This window comes from Ahaetulla prasina, chromosome 2 (genome assembly GCF_028640845.1).
Source record: "Ahaetulla prasina isolate Xishuangbanna chromosome 2, ASM2864084v1, whole genome shotgun sequence".
Classification (NCBI taxonomy): domain Eukaryota; kingdom Metazoa; phylum Chordata; class Lepidosauria; order Squamata; family Colubridae; genus Ahaetulla; species Ahaetulla prasina.
This window is the reverse complement of record NC_080540.1, coordinates 225544734-225567483: the sequence shown is the minus strand read 5'-3', so window position 1 is coordinate 225567483 and position 22750 is coordinate 225544734. Positions and strand designations below refer to the sequence as shown.

Below are 22750 nucleotides of genomic sequence, written 5' to 3'. Positions count from 1 at the left end.
TATGATTGTTAGTTTTGATACCCTGCATTTTGTTCTGGGAAGTCGGGTGGGGGTGGGGGTAAGGGGAGGGAATTGGGGGTTTGGTAGAGATGGAGTGATGGTTAATGTACAGGGATTATTGAAGAAATATAATTAATGTAGGGTCGGGTCTGCATAGTTACCATTTTAGAACGGTGGGGAGGGAGAAAAGAGAGTAGGAGGTAGGAAAGAGGAGAAGAGGAAGGAAGAGGGATAGTAGAGGAAGAAGGAAGGTGTAGGGTGGAGGGAGGAGTGGATGTAGATAAGAGAAGGAGAGGAAGGTTTGGAAAGTAAAAGAAGGTAGAAGAGGAAGGAAGAGGGATAGTAGAGGGAGAAGGAAGGTGTAGGGTGGAGGGAGGAGTGGATGTAGATAAGAGAAGGAGAGGAAGGTTTGGAAAGTAAAAGAAGGTAGAAGAGGGAGTGTTAAAAAGGGTGGTGGTGACTGGGCAAGCCAGACTAATTGTATATAACTGTACATTGGATGAATTATTTGATATGATTGTAAAAATAAAACTTTTTATAAAAAAAAAAAAATACTTGGGCGTTCTCCTGGATGGACGGCTGTCCTTTGATGAACATCTGGCGGCCGTCTCCAGGAGGGCCTTTTACCAAGTTCGCTTGGTCCGCCAGTTGTGTCCCTTCCTTGACCGGGATGCCTTATGCACGGTCACTCACGCTCTGGTTACATCTAGGTTGGATTACTGCAATGCTCTCTACATGGGGCTGCCCTTGAGGTGCACCCGGAGGCTACAGTTAGTCCAGAATGCGGCTGCGCAAGTGGTAATGGGAGCCACTCGAGGCTCTCACGTAACACCACTACTCCGTAGCCTGCACTGGCTTCCTGTGGTTTTCCGGGTGCACTTCAAAATTTTGGTTACCACCTTTAAAGCGCTCCATGGCTTAGGACCCGGGTACTTACGAGACAGCCTGCTGTTACCTTATGCCTCCCACCGACCCGTACGCTCTCACAGAGAGGGTCTCCTCAGGGTGCCGTCCGCCAAACAGTGTCGGCTGACGGCCCCCAGGAGCAGGGCCTTCTCTGTGGGGGCACCGACGCTCTGGAACGAACTTCCCCTGGCTTACGTCAAGTGCCTGATCTTCGGACCTTTCGCCGTGAGCTCAAAACACACCTATTTATTCAAGCGGGACTGGCATAATAGTGTCAAATTTTAATTTGGGGTTTTATTAATATTTCTAAAATTTTAAAACTAGATTTTAACTATCAGCCTTTTTGTAATTTTCTAGGTTTTAAATGTTTTAATTTGTACATATTTCGTGTTTTATTTTGGCTGTACACCGCCCTGAGTCCTTTGGGAGAAGGGCGGTATAAAAATTTAATAAAATAAATAAATAAATAATTAAATAAATAAAATTCATATGACATCCTATAATACTGCTAGCTGAATGCATTTCAATGTAAGTGAAATGTCATTTTAAACAGTCAAATTTTCTTCTAATTGCTTTGTATATTTCAAAATGTCTGTTTTAATAACAAAAATACATAAATACATGAAATATTAAGTTACTTTCTCACATTCCTCAAAAACTAGTGCTATCAAGAATGCTCCCTTAAGAAATTGACTGAGATCTCAGATTTATTACAGGCATATCAATTGACCAGCAACATGTGTAATTCAAGTTCTATCCAACCCAGGCAGGGAAATAATTGGTTGAGAATAAGCATCATAAGTAATGGTACTCTCAGTTAAATTTCCTCTCAAGATTTCACAAATTTCAAATAACACTGCCAACAATATTGCCCTTTCAAATCTTCCAATGGCTGATCTGAGTTTGAAATATTTAAGATTTTTGTTGCCATCAATAGAAAGCTGATGTTCCTTGGTGTTCTATAATCACCTAAAAGTTGGGGAGATGTTCGTTCTTCAGCAAATTAAGAGCTCTACTATCTCTTTAAATATAAGTTAAAGCTGAATCCAGAATCCTGAATTAAAACTTCATTTACTTATAAACTCACTTATATATACATACATCTAGTGATAGATGGATAGATGATGATAGATAGATAGATAGACAGATAGATAGATAGATAGATAGATAGATGATAGATAGATAGATCACTCTATGTATCAGCTGTGAAATTCTGCCATTCTCACCAACTTTTTTTACAAATTCTCACTTAATTTTGCCATTTCGTCTGGTACAATTCATGCCTCCTGTATTTTTCCATTTGAATGCCTCACCTCATCCAGTTCGCATAGGAATCTTTCATTTTTAAAACTATTTTGAGAATTGTCTCTAGTATTTGAGAACCACTCCTTGTTGACTCTTCACAGAGGTCTCCATTTTGATATTTTTCCACTTGCTGCCTAAATTGAATCTTCCTCAGTAAATTAGTCCGCCTGTTTAGTAGCCTGTTTAGTGAATATCATAAATAAATGAATCCAACAGCTTCAATCAATACGTAATAGCTACATGATAAAACTGGTAGCAATGTGGAGTTGAACTCTGCTCCTAATAACTGCATGGAAAAATATCTGCATCAAAAGCAAAGTCTACTTATACTGTGTTTCTCCAAAAATAAGACCCTATCTTATATTTTTTTGAACCCTGAAACAAGTGCTTAGCCTTATTGCCATGCGCTCAAAAGCCCGATTGGACTTATTATCAGGGATGTCTTATTTTGGGGGAAACAGGGTAGTGAAATTAAGGTTCAGATTTTCGTCCCTCTTTTTTGTTCCTATGTGATCAATGAGCTGACAGTCACCCTCTTTTGGGCAGAAGGCATTAGTCCCATCTATTTCATGTTCTGGTAATGTCTCACAGGCTGTTTGCTGGTAAACCATGTAAGAACTTTTGCATTCAGACTTGATTTGGTCCTGGTCTGTTGGTTGTTTTTTCTTGCAGCTCACAGCACTTTTATTATCTTCACAACCATAAATTCAAAGACATCTTTTTTTCCTTCTCTCACTTTCTCAGTGTTCAGCTTTCATAGACTTATATTGCCACTGGAAAGCCTACAGCTGTACTATTCTGATCTCTGTTGTCATTGAAACGTCCTTATCTTTCATGATCTTCTTTAAGTTTGTTACTGCCTTCATCCCTAGGATTAATCTCTGTTTATTTCTCCAGCCACACTGTCCATCTTTATTTAAACTCTCTATATCTCTTCATCATCTTCACTTTGCCATCAATACTAAATTCATTAAACTTGTCAGTTGTAAGAGTGGCACTAAAATTATGTTCCAAAATTCTAATACAAAATACTAGACACAAAACTGGGCAATGCAGGTCCTGTACATAGCTATGGAATCATATTACTTAACGTAAAAAAATAAACACGAGATTACAATTTATAAATGTTTTAAAAAGTAACAAGTATCAATAGCAGAAATGAAGAATTCTAAAGCAGGTTTTTTTTTTAAAAAGCAATAAGTAAATTGTAATGAGAATAATGGATGGAATGCACATATTAATATAACCATGTGGAATCATGTCTATCCAAATTCATTTTAAGACATAATGCTTCTTTGCAAGTTCCATATTCTAAAAGCTTTCTTTTCCATGCTTTGCTGTACCACATACTGTGCTTTTGTCCTATCTATGGATACCACAACAAATACATTTTAAAAATGAACTGTTATATACCTGAGGAATATGAACAAACTAGCCACTGAAAAAATCACATCCAGGAACTGATTTGTAATTTTGAACAATTAAACAAATTAGTAACACAGTATTGTGTTTTCAACTGTATTCTATTATTCTTACGTTTCCTGGTTTGAACTCAGCAAAAAGAATTTAGGCACTCAAACATGCAGCGTTCAGGGATCATGTGATCACTTTTGTAACCTTCTGACAAGCAAAGTCAATGGGAAAACCAGATTCATTTAACAACTGTGTTTACTAACGTAACTGCAATGATTCACTTAACTGCAGCAAGAAAAGCATAAAATGATACAAAATTCACTTAAAAAATGTCTCGATTCACAGCATAAATTTTGGGCTCAATTGTGGTCACATGTCAAAGACTATCTGTATATTGGGCCATCTTCCAGATTGGTTGGCTTCTACATTCTATATTAGAAAACTCTCTCATATGAACTGGATGTGTAATCTGATGGAGAGTCAGATTTCATGAAATAGTTTTCAAAAGTTCAGCCGCTCCCTCTTCAGATCTTCCCAGAATGCCTGTCAGTATTTTAATAGTCCGTGACCAACAGTGACTGTTGGTCTGTTCACTGAATGCCAAAAAGTATGATACATAAAATGTTACTTGATGAAAAAGAAACTGCAGGAGAAAGTTGGAGAATAGAAAGTTGGAGAATAGAAATAGACAAAACTGATGTACCAAGACAATTGAACAAATCCAGAAACATTACACTACTAACCAGAGCATATAAAACATTTGCTAGACCAAGTCTTGAATACCGCTCGCCTGTCTGGAACCCATACATCATTTCGGACATTAATACAATTGAGCGTGTCCAGAAATATTTTACAAGAAAAGTTCTCCTCTCCTCTGAATACAACAAAATACCTTATGCCACCAGACTTGAAATCCTGGGTTTAGAAAATTTAGAACTCCTCCACCTTCGGCATGATCTGAGCTTAACTCATAGAATCATCTGTTACAACGTCCTTCCTGTTGAAGACTACTTCAGCTTCAATTGCAACAATATATGAGCATACAATAGATTTAAGCCTAATGTGAACCGCTCCAATCTTGATTGCAGAAAATATGTCTTCAGTAACAGAGTTATTAATGCCTGGAATACACTACCAGACTCTGTGGTCTCTTCCCAAAATCCCCAAAGCTTTAACCAAAAACTATCTACTATTGACCTCACCCCATTCCTAAGAGGTCTGTAAGGGGAGTGCATAAGAGCACCAACGTGCCTACCATTCCTGTCCTAATGTTCCCTTTGATTGTATCCAATTTCATATAGTTATTACATATTTATGATTATATTTATGCTTTTATATCATATAGTTATTTCATGCTTAAGCTTATATATTCTGTTGTGATAAATAAATAAATAAATCATGACTTTTTAAAAAATGTGCAGTTATCAATGAAAATGTTCACGTGCATAAGCTGTTAATTTTGACTCAGAAGATTTTATGCTCATCACTGAACAGACCTAGTTTTATTCTGCATTTATATACTATGCCATCATGAAAAAAAATATGTCCTCAATGATTGATGTACTAAGACAATTGAACAAATCATGTTAGTTTTTGTCAGGGTTTTTTTTTCTACATGCTTCGTAATTAGCATGCTATTTGAAAATTAGAGCCCTGTTGATGAGATAATTTGAGGAAGAGGAATCATAAATTCAAAGTTCTATGCTTTAAAAGAAAAAAAATCCAATAAATTACTTTTCCTGAACACTACATAAATTTCATCTTTATTGATGCTTTTCTGAGAAGATTAAATTTAGCTCCCTAGTGACTCCCTCCCATCAGAAAAGGAGAACAGCAAGCTACAATTTGCATTGCAAAAATAAAAACAAACATTTTGGCAGTACTAAAGAAAAAAAGGGTAAGAAGCGTGAATCACTACAGTAATTAAGCTGCATTGCCCAGCTGAATTTTATTTGCACGGGAAGCAGTAGGGACATCTTCCATATTAATTTTTGGGGAAGGGTATTAAGAAACCTGGGCAACATTGTACATACGTATTACTTTTAGAAAACTTTCAAAAAACATTTTGTAGAAACGTTTGTAGAAAATTGCACATAATGTCAAATGATTTACTTTTTTAAAAAAATTGCTGAATGTGCCACAGAAACACATAGAATTATATACCAAAAGTTATGAACACAGATGTTTTATGAAATAATACAAAGAAAGAGGCTGAAAATAAAAATAGATGTATATTAAGATATACATGAAAACAACTGCAGAAAAATAGTAATAAAAAGGTATTTTATAATGTGTAAAGACAAAAAAAAAGATTTCTATGGAGATTCTCAGGCATCTAGGTCATGGTTGACCACCCCCCTCCAAAAAAAGCACTTGGGACAAAAAAAGTTATATTTAAAGAATACTAAAGAGCAAGGAACAATAAACAATATAAAACAGAAAAATGAAAATGGCTTTGGTGAAAACTTTTTGGAAGTGAATGGAAAGGGCTAAATAAGAAATCTCTAACATACTAAATAGAATCAAATATTGGGGGGAAAGAATGAAATAATTTAAGATAAACTGAAATAAGGAAACTAGGAGAATTTCAGAGAGTTTAAGGAACAATTCTAGATGCCAAAAATGCTACAAATGCTAGTACTTGAGGAAAAAATGGTGAAAAGGAAGTGAAAATGTTGATGGTACATTTAGATGGTACAACTGGAAAAATGCTAAAATATATGTATGATTTATGGGACAGCTGTGCAATTTGTTTAATTTTTGTATAAAAGCTTGACATTTTAAAAATTGCCATTACTTTCCCCTTATTGGGATTCGTCAGAATCAGTCAGATATTCAGACTGGATTTAGCCACCTTTCAAGTCCTTTTTAAGTACCTGGGATAGGGCACGTTAATGGCTTATGGTCTTAGACGTATTGTTGCAGGATGTAAAGCTGCCTTTTATTGTTACTAGCTTCTTTAGTAGAACTGGAAAGGTATCTCGCAAAATTCAGATGGAAATATGACAATGAGCTAAAAGGGGTAAATGTAGTCTGATTTTGTGATGGGCATGTGCATACCAGATTTCTATTCTTCAGTAAGTTACTGAAAAATTTGTCAATATGAGAAAGAGTTTATGTTTGCTTTCTGATATAGAAGAGTTAATAAAGTGAATAGCTTGAATTCACTTAACTCCTCCCCCTCCCCCTCCACATACACACTTTCTGTGAAAAAAAACAGACCTCTAAACAGGTTTTATTGATTTGAAAAACAATAAAACCTGTTTAGGAGTCTTGCTTTTTCACAGGTAATATTTCAACAAAACAAGATAATGAGGATGAGGTACCACACAAAATTACTGCTGCCTGGCTGATAACTGAGCACTCAACTATGTGTCAAAGAGTTGTGACTGGTTCCTCATTATGGAATTCTCTACAAGACATTTCTGATATCTTCCTTACTAAGTTTTAGAAGCCACTCACGAAAACAGATACAGGCTGCTAATGTTCCATTTACTCCTCTGATTCTAAGAGTTTTTGGTAGCTGTTGTTTATATGATTAACTGAAATAATTCTAACTTCCATGTCTTTCATTTAAATATCTTAATTTTTAAAAAAAATCCAATTCTTACAAAAAATGTGTTTTCCCGAAAATAAGACCCTGTCTTATTTTTTTTGAACCCCGAAATAAGTGCTTGGCCTTATTTTCGGGGTTGTCTTATTATTTTGGGACACATGGAGCAAGACAGGGCTCATCTTGCTTTCTTACTTGATTTCCAGTTCTGTCTCCCTAACCCTAATCAGAGGAAACAGTGGGGACCAGCTGCACATGCATTTAAATATTTTCAGGGAGGGCTTATTTTTGAGGAGGGCTTATTTTTTTTTGGGGGGGGAGTATTTTAGCCCTTGTGCACAAAAGCTTGATTGGGCCTATTATTGGGAGATGTCTTATTTTAGGAGAAACAGGGTTAAGTTTTTAAAATTCAATTTTAAGGAATTTAAATTCATAATGACCCAATTTTTTTAAAAAAAGATACTAAAGAATTAGGAGAAGGAATGATATCATCTTATGTTTACCAAGTTATTACATAAATAGATGGAGATGGAAATAAATGTAGTTCTCACTGATGGAAAGTCTTATATATTAAACTGACAATTGGCTGTTTTGGAGAAATACATTTTTGAATTGAATTTTATTGTAAGAAATCCTAAACAATGCTATTTTCTTTCCACTTCTCAGGTTACTTAATCTCCTTCTCTCATCTGCATTCAGGTTTGATCTTCCTTTTCTCTTTCCTTCCCTATCCAATACAGGTGCCCCTTTCACTTTCCCCATTTCTGTCTCTCCTCCTCCCACCCATATCTTTTGTGCTGTTTCTACTGGAAGAAAGGACAGGTACTATGTATGCATGTTTCTATTTTTCTTTCTGTTCATAGATTATATGGATCTCTCTTGTTCTCTGAGGATCTCTGGAATATGAAATGAAGAGAAGATGGCTAGACTACAGCAATGCTGGAGAAAAATATGGAGTCAATCCATCTGAACATGGGTAAGAGCCTTTCTTTAGGGGCTACAATAAAAATAGCAAAATGTAATCATTTTTCCATCTGTCCACCAATAGCTGTCCAGTGGTCTTGTTTACAGCAACTCACTCCTAGAGAAGGAGGGACTGGAGGAATATCTACCAGATGGTATGAAAACTACTTTAGGTATTTGTTGGATAAAAGACTCAGATTCAGAGTGAAGACTAGCTGTGCAGATCCCTTGGTGATGATTGGGGCATGTCTAATGTCGTTATTTGGGATGAGTATGAACTTGTTATCTGAAGGAAGTAGACAGGATCCTCAATATTGTATGTGTATTAAATTAATTCATTTTATGGCATCAGAATCTCTTTCTCTCCTTGTTGGTAACACACAACTGGATATACAGAAAGTGACAGCAAATGCTTCCTTGAGGGAGAGAATGGCAATTCTATCCCTTAAAGAGCCCTTTTCAAAAACCCTTTACTGGGTCCAATAATAATAGATGATTTTGTCTTGTCTCCAACCTTTCATCTTGGGGAAGATTATTGAGAAGTTATTATGCTTGCAATTACAGAAGAACCTAGATGAAAAGGATTATTTCATAGTGGGATCTTTTCTGATGACTTCTGGTGGGACCAGGATGTAGGTAGTATATTTATCTTAGCCCTTAATCTCTCTGTGACTTTTTATACTATGTTCATGGTAACTCTCTGAATCAGTTTGAGATCTAAGAGTGAGGTGTGTGTGATGTTACATTGGTTCTTCTCTTTCACTTATGACAAATTCAATCAAAAGAGAAATCTAGCCTAGGGCCTCTGTATTGTATGGTTCTCCAGGGAACTATTTTCTCTCTGATCTTATTTAACATTTTTATGAAATCACTGGCATCAAAATTTGATTATGGGGTCAAGGCTGAGAACACCCAAACATCTCCATTCCACAGCAGTGGATTATTTCCCAGTGGCTAGAGGCTGTGGAATATCTGGATGAGGTGACATAATAGCTAACTCCATGCTGTGGACTGGCTAACGTGAAGTGACCAAGTGTCTGTGGAGTTCTAGATAGGGAAACATAAACTTTGACTCAATCCTCATAAGATCAAATGGCAGTTTGGTTTTAGGGACTCTGGTTCTGGGATTCTCCGTTTTTGGTTCTGCATAGGATCACTAAGTAGCATTGTGACATGGGCTCCTCTTGGTGCCTCTGGAAGACAGGAAGGTTTTTGCACAAATTCATCTTGTGTTCTATCCACAACCATTCCTGGATGAGACACCGTAAAAATGTTCACTCATGCCCTAGTTACGTACTATACTACAATATGCTCTACAGAGATCTGCCTTTGAAAACCATCAGGAATCTATAGAGGTCTATATTGCATTGACGTGAGAAGATACAATAGAGCTAGAACGATTGCACAATATGATTAACCAGATGACTTTTCTTGGACATCTATTATTTGGGACTCTTTAATTTAGAAACAAAGTAACTGAAGAAAGACATGACTGACATATATAAAGTCAAGCAAATATGGAGAAAGCAGAAAAGAAGAAATTCTTTTCCTTTCTCAAAATAACAGAAGTCAGAGTCTTCCAAAGAAAGAAGGTTATAATAAAACAGAAGGGAAAAATACTCCTTTACACAGGCCATTTATTTATATGAATTAACTAGGGAAATTAATTAACTCAAAAGATGTTACTAACCAATGACCTGAATGGTTTTAAAACAAAATTAGATAAATTCATGATAGGCCTGCCAGTTTTGAAGACCTAGTATTATCTCCAAGCAGAGGCCAGCTTGTCTCCAAATACTAGGTGTAGAAGAGGAGATTTTTCTAGTTCCTGCTTGTAATCATATCAAACATATCTACGTGGCCACTGTGAGAAATAAAAATCTGGACTAAAATGTTATTTGGCCTGATCTAGCTGTTTTTTGTTCCTATGACCACCAAAGAAAACAAATTAAAAAATGAAAGCTATTTCACAAAGAAATATTTCATGAAAAACTATCAACCTAGAACTAACTACCTAATAGTCTGAAATTGGCTAGTTTTATCAACTAGTCTAAAATTATTCTACAAATATGTTACCAAAATCAAATGTCAGAACTCACAACAGGTAATAGCTGTTTGTTGTTGTTTTAATAAAATGTAACAAAATTTCAAAAATAACTTGAAAACAAAATAAAAATCCTAAAGTACTTTATTATAGTATTTCCTGTTTAAATCTGATGGTGGTTCTCAACACAATATATTCTCTATATTCAAAGTCCTGATAAAAATTAAAGGAAAAATTCTACATAATTCAATAAGCAAAGTTTAAACCTCCTTAAAAGAAGCAGGATAATTCACTCTCATTTTTACAAAGTTTTATCCAATGAATTTATGACATTCTCATTTGAAATTTGAAAAGTAAAAAGTCTTAAAAATAGTCCTTTAAGAATAAATTTTACCTTTTTGTCTCCACTTTTAAAATGTATAATTGCATAAATGTGCTATATTGGAGATAATTATATACTGGTAGAAGTGTTAAAAATGTCTTTGGTTTCACCTTAAGCATAAGCATTCCAGCTGGTCATTAACTATCTGGAACAGGCCCAATTTTTTTTAATGTCATTGATCCATACACATGTACAATTTCAGAGTTTGCTCTTTTAGAAATTTAATTCACTTTCCCATTGTTATACCAGGGAAACAGCTTCCCAAAAAACCCAAACTTATTCTGAACACTTTTTTGTTTATAAACAATACTATACAGTTAAATGCAAAATTAAGTTTCAGTATATTTCATACGTTTCATTATTTGAAGGGATACTTCAAAACCGAGCTTCATTACAATATCTGAGTTCCAGGAAATTATTAGTAATAAGTAAAAAATGGCAATCTTGGCAGAGTGGCCAAAATTTAAATCTCCACACATTCATTCATTATAATTAATTAAACGTATGAAATAATACCACATTATAGTTCCTAATTTTTAGAGATCAGGTCAGCAATTACTTATGCTGAGCATCAACTTTAATGTGTATTGATCACCACTGTATTTGTACTGTAAAATAAAAGAATTCTCAATTTAGTTGTTTAAGTGATTCCTATGATAGCTTATATTTGGAGTTATTCCAAAATCAAAGTTCCTGGAAAAAATTACAACCAGGATGCTAGATTTCTATTAATAATTTATTCACAAAATACTATTTTACTATAGAGACTTTAAATGATTTACAAGCTCCCACTTAATATGATAAAGTCCTAGTAAAAAGTGCATGCATTAATATAGTAACCACTTTAGGAAAGATATAGGAAAATACTGCTTGATCAAGTGGTCCTATCATACCCAAAAAAGCCTACCTCCCAGTGTGTCAACAAACTCAGTCAAGCAGCTTCCTACCCCTTTCCATTGTTCATTGAAAAAGCAAGAGTACAGCTTGCAGAAGATCATGTGTAAACAAAGCAGATCTAATGAATTTCTCATTAAAAAGGAGATCTCATCTTCTAATTAATTGGCAAGCTAATTGCCCAAAACTCTATAGTAATCCTAGACTTAGAACCTAGGTGCTACATTACACAGAAGTCTTCACACTTCACAACCCAGCCTCAGATTTGTCAGTTCTGCTTGATTTGTTCAAATAGTGTATTCCACAACAGCTGTTAGAAATAATACATTGGAACAGCTGCTGTGACAGACACAAAGGACCTGGAATTTTAATTGGCCTCAACATTATACTTCTTGTTTTCCAAAACTCCAAAACGAAAATATCCAAGGAATTGAAAAACGCCTAATAAAACTAGCTGATGTTTGCTTTCTGGTAAGTAAGGAAAGGTTTTATTTCGGCTACACAATTTTGCTACACTTGACTCTTTGAAATGACTGATTACACACAAATAAAAAATGACTGACCACACACAAATAGTGGGAATTCCCAAGCGAATAAGAGCAAAGTAAACAAAATAAGGAAATCTGTGGATAACCTTTTTAAACACTGGCTGAGAAACAAGAGAATCCTACACTGCCTCAAGATGGAGTCCAAAGAGCTTTTTCAGAAGCCTTCTGAATATGCCAACAAACTATTCCTTCACAGTAAATTGAATTAATCCTGTGTACTGTATGTAACTGCTGCAAAGATTAAAATACTTTTTTTTTACTGGAAATGTCATTTGATCTCTTGTCTGGAAGAATGGCTAACTAAGTAAGTTGTGAGAGAATGTTTTGATATCTAGAATATTTTTGCTCCTTACAACAAATACTACATAGGATTCAACTCAAACTGAAAACCATTTATAGGCTACAACCTAATTCACAAATTTATTGCATATGCAAAACAGGATTTTGTATTGTATATATAGACAGAAGCTACATTTCAATTTCACAGGGTATTTAAATAGATTCTTATTATTATGGATATAATTTTTAATCATTTACAGTTCTATACTGCAATTTACACTGTGTCGAACATGGTCTTTGATATTTATTCTTAGCTTAGAGCTTAACAGTGCAATATAATATATTCAATTATTTACAACAAATTCATAATAAACTGGAAAACTGTAACATTGGTGATATTTGAAAATGTTTGTTTACATGTCATTTATTTTTTATCCTTTCTTCCAATTTTTAAAATGGCTGGTAGTATACTTTCTTCAGTGCTGTATAAAACTATAAATAAAATATAACAAAACTGTTCATTACGACCAGCCTAGGGCTTTGGGGTTTTGTTTTGGGTTTATTCAATAGGGGTACAAAAAGAGAGTAGAGAAAGCAGTCTTACTTTCAGCATCTGCACAAAGTAGGAAGCATAGGAGCACTACTATTGGCCTGGCTATGTGCATCATCTGACAGCTTGGCACCAGCATGCTTCAACAGCTTTGGTCACTGGCTTAGAAGCCACTGCGAGTATCTCCAACCTGAAATTCCAGATGAAGAACTTTCAAAGCCTGAGAGGAGCAAGAAATAAAACAAAAGAGAGAGAGACAGACAGACAGACAGAGAGAGAGAGAGAGAAAGAGAGAGAGAGAAAGACAAACGTTCAGAATGCTTTGCTTTTCCCCCTCCAAATACACCCACAAAACATAGTATTAACAATAAAGGTAAAGTGAAGACTCTGGAGTTCCAGATTAGCCTTGCAAAATAAATTAAAAACTGTACATTTTAACAGCATTTATAAAAAGGCTAAAAAAATAATCATTTCCCAAGGCATCCTATAAACTATACTGGATTAATGATTCCTGTGTGCTACGAAATACTTTCTTGTCTTAGCAACATGAGACGGAGTTATTTCTAATGATATCCTACTTTAATACTTAACTGAATAAAACATCCTATAAAGTAACATTTAGAAGGAATCAACTTCCAGAACAAAACTCTGGTAAAAGACAACATATCAGAGGGTGATTTCTTTTCATCAAATAAGAATGAAAGGGCCAAATCTGCTTCTGTTCCTAAAGCGCTATCCGCAACAGTAGGTCATTAGCATCTATGTATTAATTTAACAACTGTGTCTCTGTAGCATCTTATAATTCTTCTATATATTAAAGCAAACTTTCTGTTTTGTCTCTGGTTTAGGACTATATGTAAATTATGTAATTCATAATTAAATTATAAATAGATATCCCATATTCTGGGTCAGTTTAATTTTATATCTCATATATGAACTAATGAATAATACAGTGAACATCTGCTATTAAGAAGAAATAAATTTTGCTCTGCTTTTAACTATTTTAGAAATAAACATGGAAATGTATGCCCCTTGGAGAAAATTCTAGCTATATCTCAAAACGGAATTCTTGCACTAATTGTTCCACAATTATAGCTTCTAAAAGTAGTAAGAGACACTGTTTGGCAGTTCTGAAATGAGCACAATATAAAGACAGAAACATTATAATAGCACAAAAATATATTCATTGCATGCCAAAAAATGTAAAAGGAATAAACAATAATAATGATAATAGCAACACACCTTTGCATATTCATAAGCAACATTTAAAAAAACCGTTTTATGGTACAGAACAATATTTTGAAAAATCTATTTGAAGAAAGAACAATAGAAGCAGATGTTACAAATGCACTTCCATAAAACTCTTTCAAATGATATTCCTGATTTGATTGTTACCATCCAAAAGTGAATTTAAGAGGCATAAGCAATGTACTAAAAGTACCTGCTTTCTGTTTTCTTTGCTACCCACTTTGTGCCAGCCTTTCAAGTGACAGCAAAGTCCATGAGACATCATTCCTGTCGGATTCAATTTGTCTCTGTGCAAACATAGAAGAACCAAATGCTGCAGCAATGACTCCACTGTTATCACATAAGATGGAAAAGTGTTTTTGCATGAATTCATCTGACGAAGTGATGACAAAGGATCAAACTATTTTCAGACTCTTATGGTATTTTGGATTAGAAAAAAGCTCTTGTATCTTAATATCAGCTGAACAATTTTCAAGCTAGGCCTTTATAGAATCTACATAGGTCTTAATGATCAAATAAATGGCTCAGGAAAGTAATGAAGAAGAAAATTGTGAGCTGAATCAATTTCATTTCCAAATATGTTATTATTCTAAAATAGCAATGAAAAAAGCATTTTGCTCATATGTGCGGTCAGGTTTTGGTGGCAAATGAAAGGGACATAATATAAAATATATTCTGCCTACCTATGAGATAGGTTTCAGTTTCTTGTTTTCAGCTGAATGTATTTAGCTTATACTCAGAACTTGTGGGAGAGAGGATAGTGTATAATCTCACACTCTGAAATGAATTATTAAAACATTTCTCCCATTTTCCATTTATATGACGGTAACAGATTTCAATATACTGTATTTTTAAATTGTAAAAGAGGCAAGACAAAGTACATATCCTTTCCTGGTTAATTTCATCTATCTATCTGTCTGTCTGTCTGTCTATCATCTATCTATCTATCATCTATCTATCTCATCTATCCATCTGAAATGATAAAGCATCACATGAAAATAAACACTGTGGTAAGTGACATAAATACATGGTAACTGCTTTTTGTATTATATATATTTATTTGTGGTGACCAAAATCCCTTTTTCTCCCAACTTCCTCATTAGGTTGTCTATCTTTTTCCTCTGTCTGCTTCTTGTGTTTAATAGGAAAATTTTAACAAATGGCTTCAAAAGTAACTTCTGCTTCTCAGTATATTCTGAAAGACTATAGTTACAAAGCTTATATTGCCAAATGTTATACACAGTAGAAGGCTAAAAATAAAGATCAGGAATTTTGCAGCTATACAAATATCGTATTATGCTCAGTCGCCACGCAGACATAAGCCATTAACAGTAGCAAAGTCTTTGGTACTATACCACTACTGGCATTATTGTTCACATCACAAAACCTTGAATCCTTTGTGACGTGATGTCCTTTCTCTGAACACTTTCAGACTGCTAAAGTTTAACTAAGTAGAAAACATACTAATATGTTCCCTCAGTGACCCTTAGCCTTTTAGGGGGAGGGAAAAACCCTCTTTCATTGTTGGTTTATCTACAGCAAGCTTTTAGTATTTTAGGCTGTGAAAATACATGTGTCTGGAATAGATAAATGGTTTTTAAAAATACTGTTAGTGAAGTCATGCGGATGACGGAGCTAGTAACAGGGATTAGCTGCTATAGGGGCAAATGCTGTCAAACTGTTTCACACAAACTCTGCTTCAGCCTTGACCTACAATGTGCTTTAAACCCCAGCCCAACCCTAGCTCATTGAAGAATAAATAATACTGCTAGATAGTGGCGAATAGGATGTAGCCATTTTTTTAAAACTATACTTGCTCTTAAATTAAAATCTCTACCTTCAAAAATCTTCACCTTTCAGTGCAGTGCAGGGGTGATATTCAGCCGGTTCGAATCGGTTCAGGCGAACCAGTAGTTCCGACAATCAGTTGGCCCCACCCACCCGCACCCACCCAATCCTGTCCTATATTTTCTTCTTTCTGACTCAGCTGATTCATGCAGCACAGCTGATTTCTGCGCCTCTGCTGTTCTACTTACCAGGGCTGCCTTAGAAGGTAAGCAGCCGAGTTTCAAATTGCTGTATTTTGAACACTGCGCGCAAGCACAAAGCACATGCTTACCAAACCAGTTGTTAAACCAGTTGCATCCCACCACTGGTGTAGAGGGCGTATTTCCTAACCTCCTAAAATAATACAAATTTTGTGGTGATGGCAGAAGTAAATCTTAGAATGTAGAATTTTATGTAAAAAAATACTATTCTTCATGTTGAAGTTTGACAGGCAATTCTTCAGTATTTCAGAGAAACCAGGAGTGAAGATGTTTTCACAAAAACATTACAAAAAATGTTTTGGAAGTTGCATGGAATGGTCCCTGTTATTCAGCCAAATGATACCCATTACAGAATAGATTCCTTCACGAATACACTCTAATTATTTTCAGAGATGAGAATATGTAAAATTTATTCTACGTTTGTGAAAAGTGAAAATGGGATAAAGGGTAAGACTAGTTCCATTGCCTGAGCAATATATTGAGTCCCAGATTGCATTTTTATTTTATCAAAAAAATAAAAATAAAAATAAGGATGTGTAATTATAGAGTTTTTAAACATGCTCTTCAATTGTTGCCTTTTTGACAAATCTAGGTTACTGAAAACAGATAAAAGATTAGCTTTTGGTTTATCTGTTTAAAAATAAATGTATACTGTGATAGTTTAACAATGTGTTCTCTTTTCTGAAAATCTTCAAAGGCAAATCTAGATGCAGACAATCTCTATCACAACCACACAGTTAAAAGGAAGACTCAGTTTTCCAATAAAGAGGTTTATTAATTTTCTGTGCACAGATCACAAAATTAACATATTAAATTTACTGCAATAGATAAAAACATGTTCAGAAAAAAAATCCCTCAGAATTTACTGGCATGCCAAATATGTCTCCCTATTAGGAAGTGCATATTGGAATGTAAAGTGATAAGCCAGACTAGACATATACTTTCAAAAAATATGTCTCATTCACTCTGGGTAACAAAAAAACTCTTTTTTGAAGTAATGAATATGTACATTAATGGCATCAAAACTTAAAATAGATGAGAGTAAAGTAAAAGTAAAGCAAGATGTATTATGCAAATTAGGTATATTAAACTGCCTTATGTATTTTTCACTGCGGTAAAATTCAAATCTAAATTTGTTAATTGTGACATCAATCTAACTTTTTTTTCATATAAACAACAGAGAATTTTGATTTTAGTTTCTTCTGTTTTTCCTGAGAACTGTTCAAGGGATTTTAAGGGAACATTACAAAACTTTATTGTGGTAAGGTGTCCTAGATTAAAGTGCAAGGCAGTTTCATTGCTGGAATTTTTTAATTATAACAAAGATATGTGTAATCCATATCTTTATGTGAAAATAGCATTACTCTGGTTTAAAGTTCAACTTCATTAAACAACAGCAGTTAGGATAGAGGCATAGTTCATAGAAAGAAAATATTTTAAAAAAGGATCATGATATTTACTTCTTGAATGAGATTTGAGTTTGTCTTTCTGGCTGGCTTGGGGCCTCTGACAGTGTGCTACGATGGAGGTACGAAAATTACCCCATACCGTCCGTCCTCTTCATTTTAACCTTTTATTTAACTGTTGCTAATCTTAATTTTAATATTTATAATGTTTTTATACCTACGTTTTTATTCTATTGTGAGAGTCATTCCAGACAGTGAGATAGGTATCGTATAAATTTAATAATAAATAAGCTATTAAAAACTTGGCCATTCTCTCAATAGAGAAGGGTGACAATTGCATTCCTGTTGCATTAGTGATTTTAGTTTGTATGTTTCTCTTTGGGCTACTCAGGATCCCTCTTTTGTATTTTCTTATTCATTTTTTAATTGTAAGCACCCAAAGACGTTGGATGCTGGTTGGCCTATAAATCACATGAATAAATCAATCATGGAGCTAAAACTAAATTAGGATAATCCTCACTTAACAACCACAATTGGGACCATCAACTCCATCACTAAGCAACACAGTTGTTAAGCAAAACATCACATGACCACAACAGATTTACAATGTTCCTTCTGCTGCTGTCATTAAGGGAATCACCAGAATCAATAAGAGAAGTATCACATGACCACAGCTTGTGATGTTATTGCTAGCATTATCATTGATTTTACTTGTTAAAAAACTGGCAATGAATGTTGATCATATAACTGTCGGACACTCTGCCAGTCGGAAATCCCCACCGGTTGTGAAATGCCCAAATCTTGATTACTTGATTACATGGACTCTGTGAAAGGTGTAAATGCAAGGACTGGTTGCAAAGTTAGTTCAGCACCATCATAACTGTCAATGGTTGTGAAACAGAGCAGTTGTTAAGTAAGGACAACCTGTAACATGAATGTTAAAGATCTGAAAGAGCCAAACAGAAAGCTGCCAGTTCTAAAGCTTCTACCTATCAGAGTAATAACAATACTCATATTTGTGGCACTACAGCTGAAGTAATTGTACGGTAACTGCAATAGCAGCAGAAAATAATGGTAGTGTAACTGAACTTTAAAAAAATTCTGGTTGCTAGTCACCTGGATAGAAAAGCAAAATGCAAAGACATAAAAGTATTAGATTTTCACACATTATTAACTATAGGCAAAACTGAAAGGATGACGAATTTTTTAAAATAATCTCATCAGAACACGTGGAATATTTAAGGAAGATGTAGAAGGAAAAATTCAGCATTTGGCCAAGGAATAATATATTAATAACAGAATAGAACATTAAACATCTATTTGAAGCACTGAGAGAAAAAGGGCAACCAGATCAGGCCTTATAAAATAAGATGACATTTCCCATAACCAGATTACTCTCATACCAGAGATTGGGGACAAAAATGTATTTATTTATTTATTTCGTCAAGCATGTATTAGATAACAGATATAAGTATAAAGATGATTATGAATACATGAAATGGCTATGAATAAAAGGGAATATTAGGACAGAGAGGGTAGGCACGCTGGTGTGCTTGCGCACGCCCTACCAGATTTTAATAAATTAAAATTTGTTATATTAATATATAATTCTATATAATTAATTAATATATAATTAATAATTATATTTATTATTTTAATAAATTAAAAATGCCCTACCAGATTTTTAATAAAGATACAAAAGCTTTTCATCTAATGCAGGTTCTTCTTCCTATTCAAGATTTAACAGTACAAAACTAGAAAGAAAGCACAAGTTGTAAAAGGGTCTATTCTTCACTCTCCTATAATAATTATAACATAGTTAACACATACCAACATTCACTTTTTAAACAAACTAAACAATTTCTGTTCAACTAGGGGAACAATCTACATGTATATTTGTTTGTTTTAATGTACATTTTTGTCTTTTTTAGTTTTGGCTTTGTTCTTTTTTTCTTTTTTTGAGTTCGTATTTTAACTTTGTGAATAAAATAAAAAAAATATTGGGGGAAAAAAGTACCATTATCACCGAAGACTAGGATTTAAGTTTCTTTAATTATTCATGCCAGCTGACACTCTTATAATTTAGAGTAATTATTTGCACATACTTATAAATTTGCATATTTTGACAATCAATCTAATGAGAGCTATGCCACTGCCATTCTTAAACACCAGTGGGTCCTGGCAAATCAAGCCAAAATAGATCTTCATTTAGCATTTAGCATTTTGTTTCTCACACTTGAAGAAACAGAAATGAAGACCTTTACTTTTCCACTGTTCTTCATTTGCAACTGAAGTCTGAAGGCATGCTATAACCAACATAAAAGTAACATTAAATCAATAGTCTTGATAGTCTTATCAATAGTCTTGATAAATATATCCACCATGACTTTATCAAAACAACTTTTAAGGCTACAGCCATATCTTGTAATAGTCCATTCCACAGGTTCATTATGTGCTAGGGGAAGAATTCAGATCCTTGAGAAATTTCACTTCCTAATATTTTCAGTTGGAGTGGACAGTATATATAAATTGAATATTTGGGTGGTTCCCAAATATTATGAAGTGAAATTTTTCAGAAATCATGCTGGCAATGCCTTTGCTGAGTTACCATGTACCATGACAATATCAACCCCATGTTGATATTGTTTAAAAAATTGCATAAATAAGACAGAATTTACCTTTGTTGAATCTATGCCCATCTTCCTACAATAGGATTTTTCTCCTATGTGCCTATTTCTTGGCCTTTTATTTTCATTTCTATTAAATTTTCAGTAACAGAATTTCAATCTGCCTAGCCTATAATTTTCTGGATCGTCCCTGTGTACTCATTTGAAAATTAGTACCACATTTACTCCTCTGACACTAAAACTGATTTCAGCAATGTTACATGCTTTTGTGAAGTCAGCTACTTCATATCTGACTGTGAAATGAATGCCATCAAGATATTGTAATTTTTTTTTTACAGTGTAATAACAGGACGTCTTAGGAGACCTTTTCTGGCTATCTTAATTTTCTTTTAATTTTTAAGAATCTCTCCCTGAAAAGAGAACAGATTCTGTTATCTCTTATAGAACTTTTTGCTGGTATTTTGACTAATCTCCTGTTTCTTTCCAACTTAACATAACATAACATAACATAACAGAGTTGGAAGGGACCTTGGAGGCCTTCTAGTCCAACCCCCTGCCTAGGCAGGAACCCTACACCATCTCAGTCAGATGGTTATCCAACATTTTCTTAAAAATTTCCAGTGTTGGAGCATTCACAACTTCTGCAGGCAAGTCGTTCCACTTATTAATTGTTCTAACTGTCAGGAAATTTCTCCTTAGTTCTAAGTTGCTTCTTTCTTTGATCAGTTTCCATCCATTGCTTCTTGTTCTACCCTCAGGTGCTTTGGAGAACAGCCCGACTCCCTCTTCTTTGTGGCAACCCCTGAGATATTGGAACACAGCTATCATGTCTCCCCTAGTCCTTCTTTTTATTAAACTAGACATACCCAGTTCCTGCAACCGTTCTTCATATGTTTTAGCCTCCAGTCCCCTAATCATCTTTGTTGCTCTTCTCTGCACTCTTTCTAGAGTCTCAACATCTTTTTTACATCATGGAGACCAAAACTGGATGCAATATTCCAAGTGTGGCCTTACCAAGGCATTATAAAGTGGCACTAACACTTCACGTGATCTTGATTTTATCCCTCTGTTTATGCAGCCCAGAACTGTGTTGGCTTTTTTAGCAGCTGCTGCACACTGCTGGCTCATATCTAAATGGTTATCCACTAGGACTCCAAGATCCCTCTCACAGGTACTACTATTGAGCAAGGTACCACATATACGGTACTGGTGCATTTTGTTTTTTTGGCCTAAATGTAGAACCTTACTTTTTTCACTGTTGAATTTCATTTTGTTAGATAGCGCCCAATGTTCAAGTCTGTCAAGATCTTTCTGTAACTTGAGCCTATCTTCTGGAGTGTTGGCTATTCCTGCCAGCTTGGTGTCATCTGCAAATTTGATGAGTTCCCCATCTATCCCCTCGTCCAAGTCATTGATGAAGATGTTGAAGAGTACTGGGCCTAAAACAGAGCCTTGGGGTACTCCACTGCATACTTCCCTCCATGTGGATGTAGTTCCGTTGAGGACTACACGTTGAGTGCGGTTGGTCAGCCAGTTACGAATCCATCTGGTGGTGGTGCTGTCTAACCCACATTTTTCTACTTTATCTAGTAGTAGGTTATGGTCTACTTTGTCAAATGCTTTACTGAAGTCCAAGTAAATTATATCGACAGCATTCCTCTGGTCTACTAATTTTGTCATTTTGTCAAAGAATGCGATAAGATTAGTCTGGCATGATCTGTTTTTGACAAACCCATGTTGGCTTTTGGTTATTACTTTGTTTGCTTCTAGGTGTTTGGATGCTATCAAAAAGTCATGATGGTTTCTTCCTTGATTCGGTTGACCCTTATATGTAGAATACATTGTTCATCAGGTTCAATAAATTCCTACTGGTACTAGGAAAATATTTGGCCCCTTTGATTTTTGTTTTTAATATCCTTTTCACTTTTCATACAATATTGGAAAACTTTTCCCTTCTGAAGTTCAATATGGCTTTGGTGACCCTGCTGGCAATTCCTAAATTCCATGTATGCTACATGTAATAACATTACCATCATGATTTATATGGTATACCATATCATGGTCGTTGGTTAAAATTAAGTCTAGTTGATTCTAAAATGAACTGTTCTAAAGCAAAACCATTTATAATTTGGTTTCTTTATCATGACATGGTTTCTTTATCATGAAACCAAGTCATGATAAAGAAACCAAATTATAAATGGTTTTGGTTTCTTTATCATGACTTGACCATGAATTATTCTGGTCTATATAACAATAACTAAAATAGTGCAGTTATTATATCTTGTACCTAAAATTTACCTAGCATGTATAATTATTGAGATAGCAAGAAGAAGAAGAAGAAGAAATAAAAAAGTATTCTACCTACCTACCTAATGGAAATTAATTAATAAGTGAGCAAAGGGAGCGATAGTCTTTGGAGCCATGCATAGGGGGTATACATGGATGAGCTGAAATTAAGAAAACCAGGGAAGAATTCAGGTTTTTATTTAAGTAGATCTTTATGATCCCCTAAAGCTTTTGCTTAGCTTGGAAAAATGTGCTGATATCTCTGATGGGAACCTATAGACTTCATCGTAAGTTAAGT

At 34.7% G+C, this 22750-nt stretch overlaps 1 protein-coding gene across 2 annotated transcripts in view; it reads right to left on the bottom strand.

The window, feature by feature from the left end:
• Positions 1 to 22750, bottom strand: part of PTPRD (protein tyrosine phosphatase receptor type D) — a 1472813-nt gene that overhangs the window by 309119 nt on the left and 1140944 nt on the right. For both annotated transcript variants that reach the window (XM_058166456.1, XM_058166457.1), the window contains one exon: positions 12892 to 13057. In XM_058166456.1, coding sequence (XP_058022439.1) covers positions 12892 to 12976 — 85 coding nt within the window. In that variant the 5' untranslated portion in view covers positions 12977 to 13057. The remainder of the gene's footprint in view (positions 1 to 12891; positions 13058 to 22750) is intronic.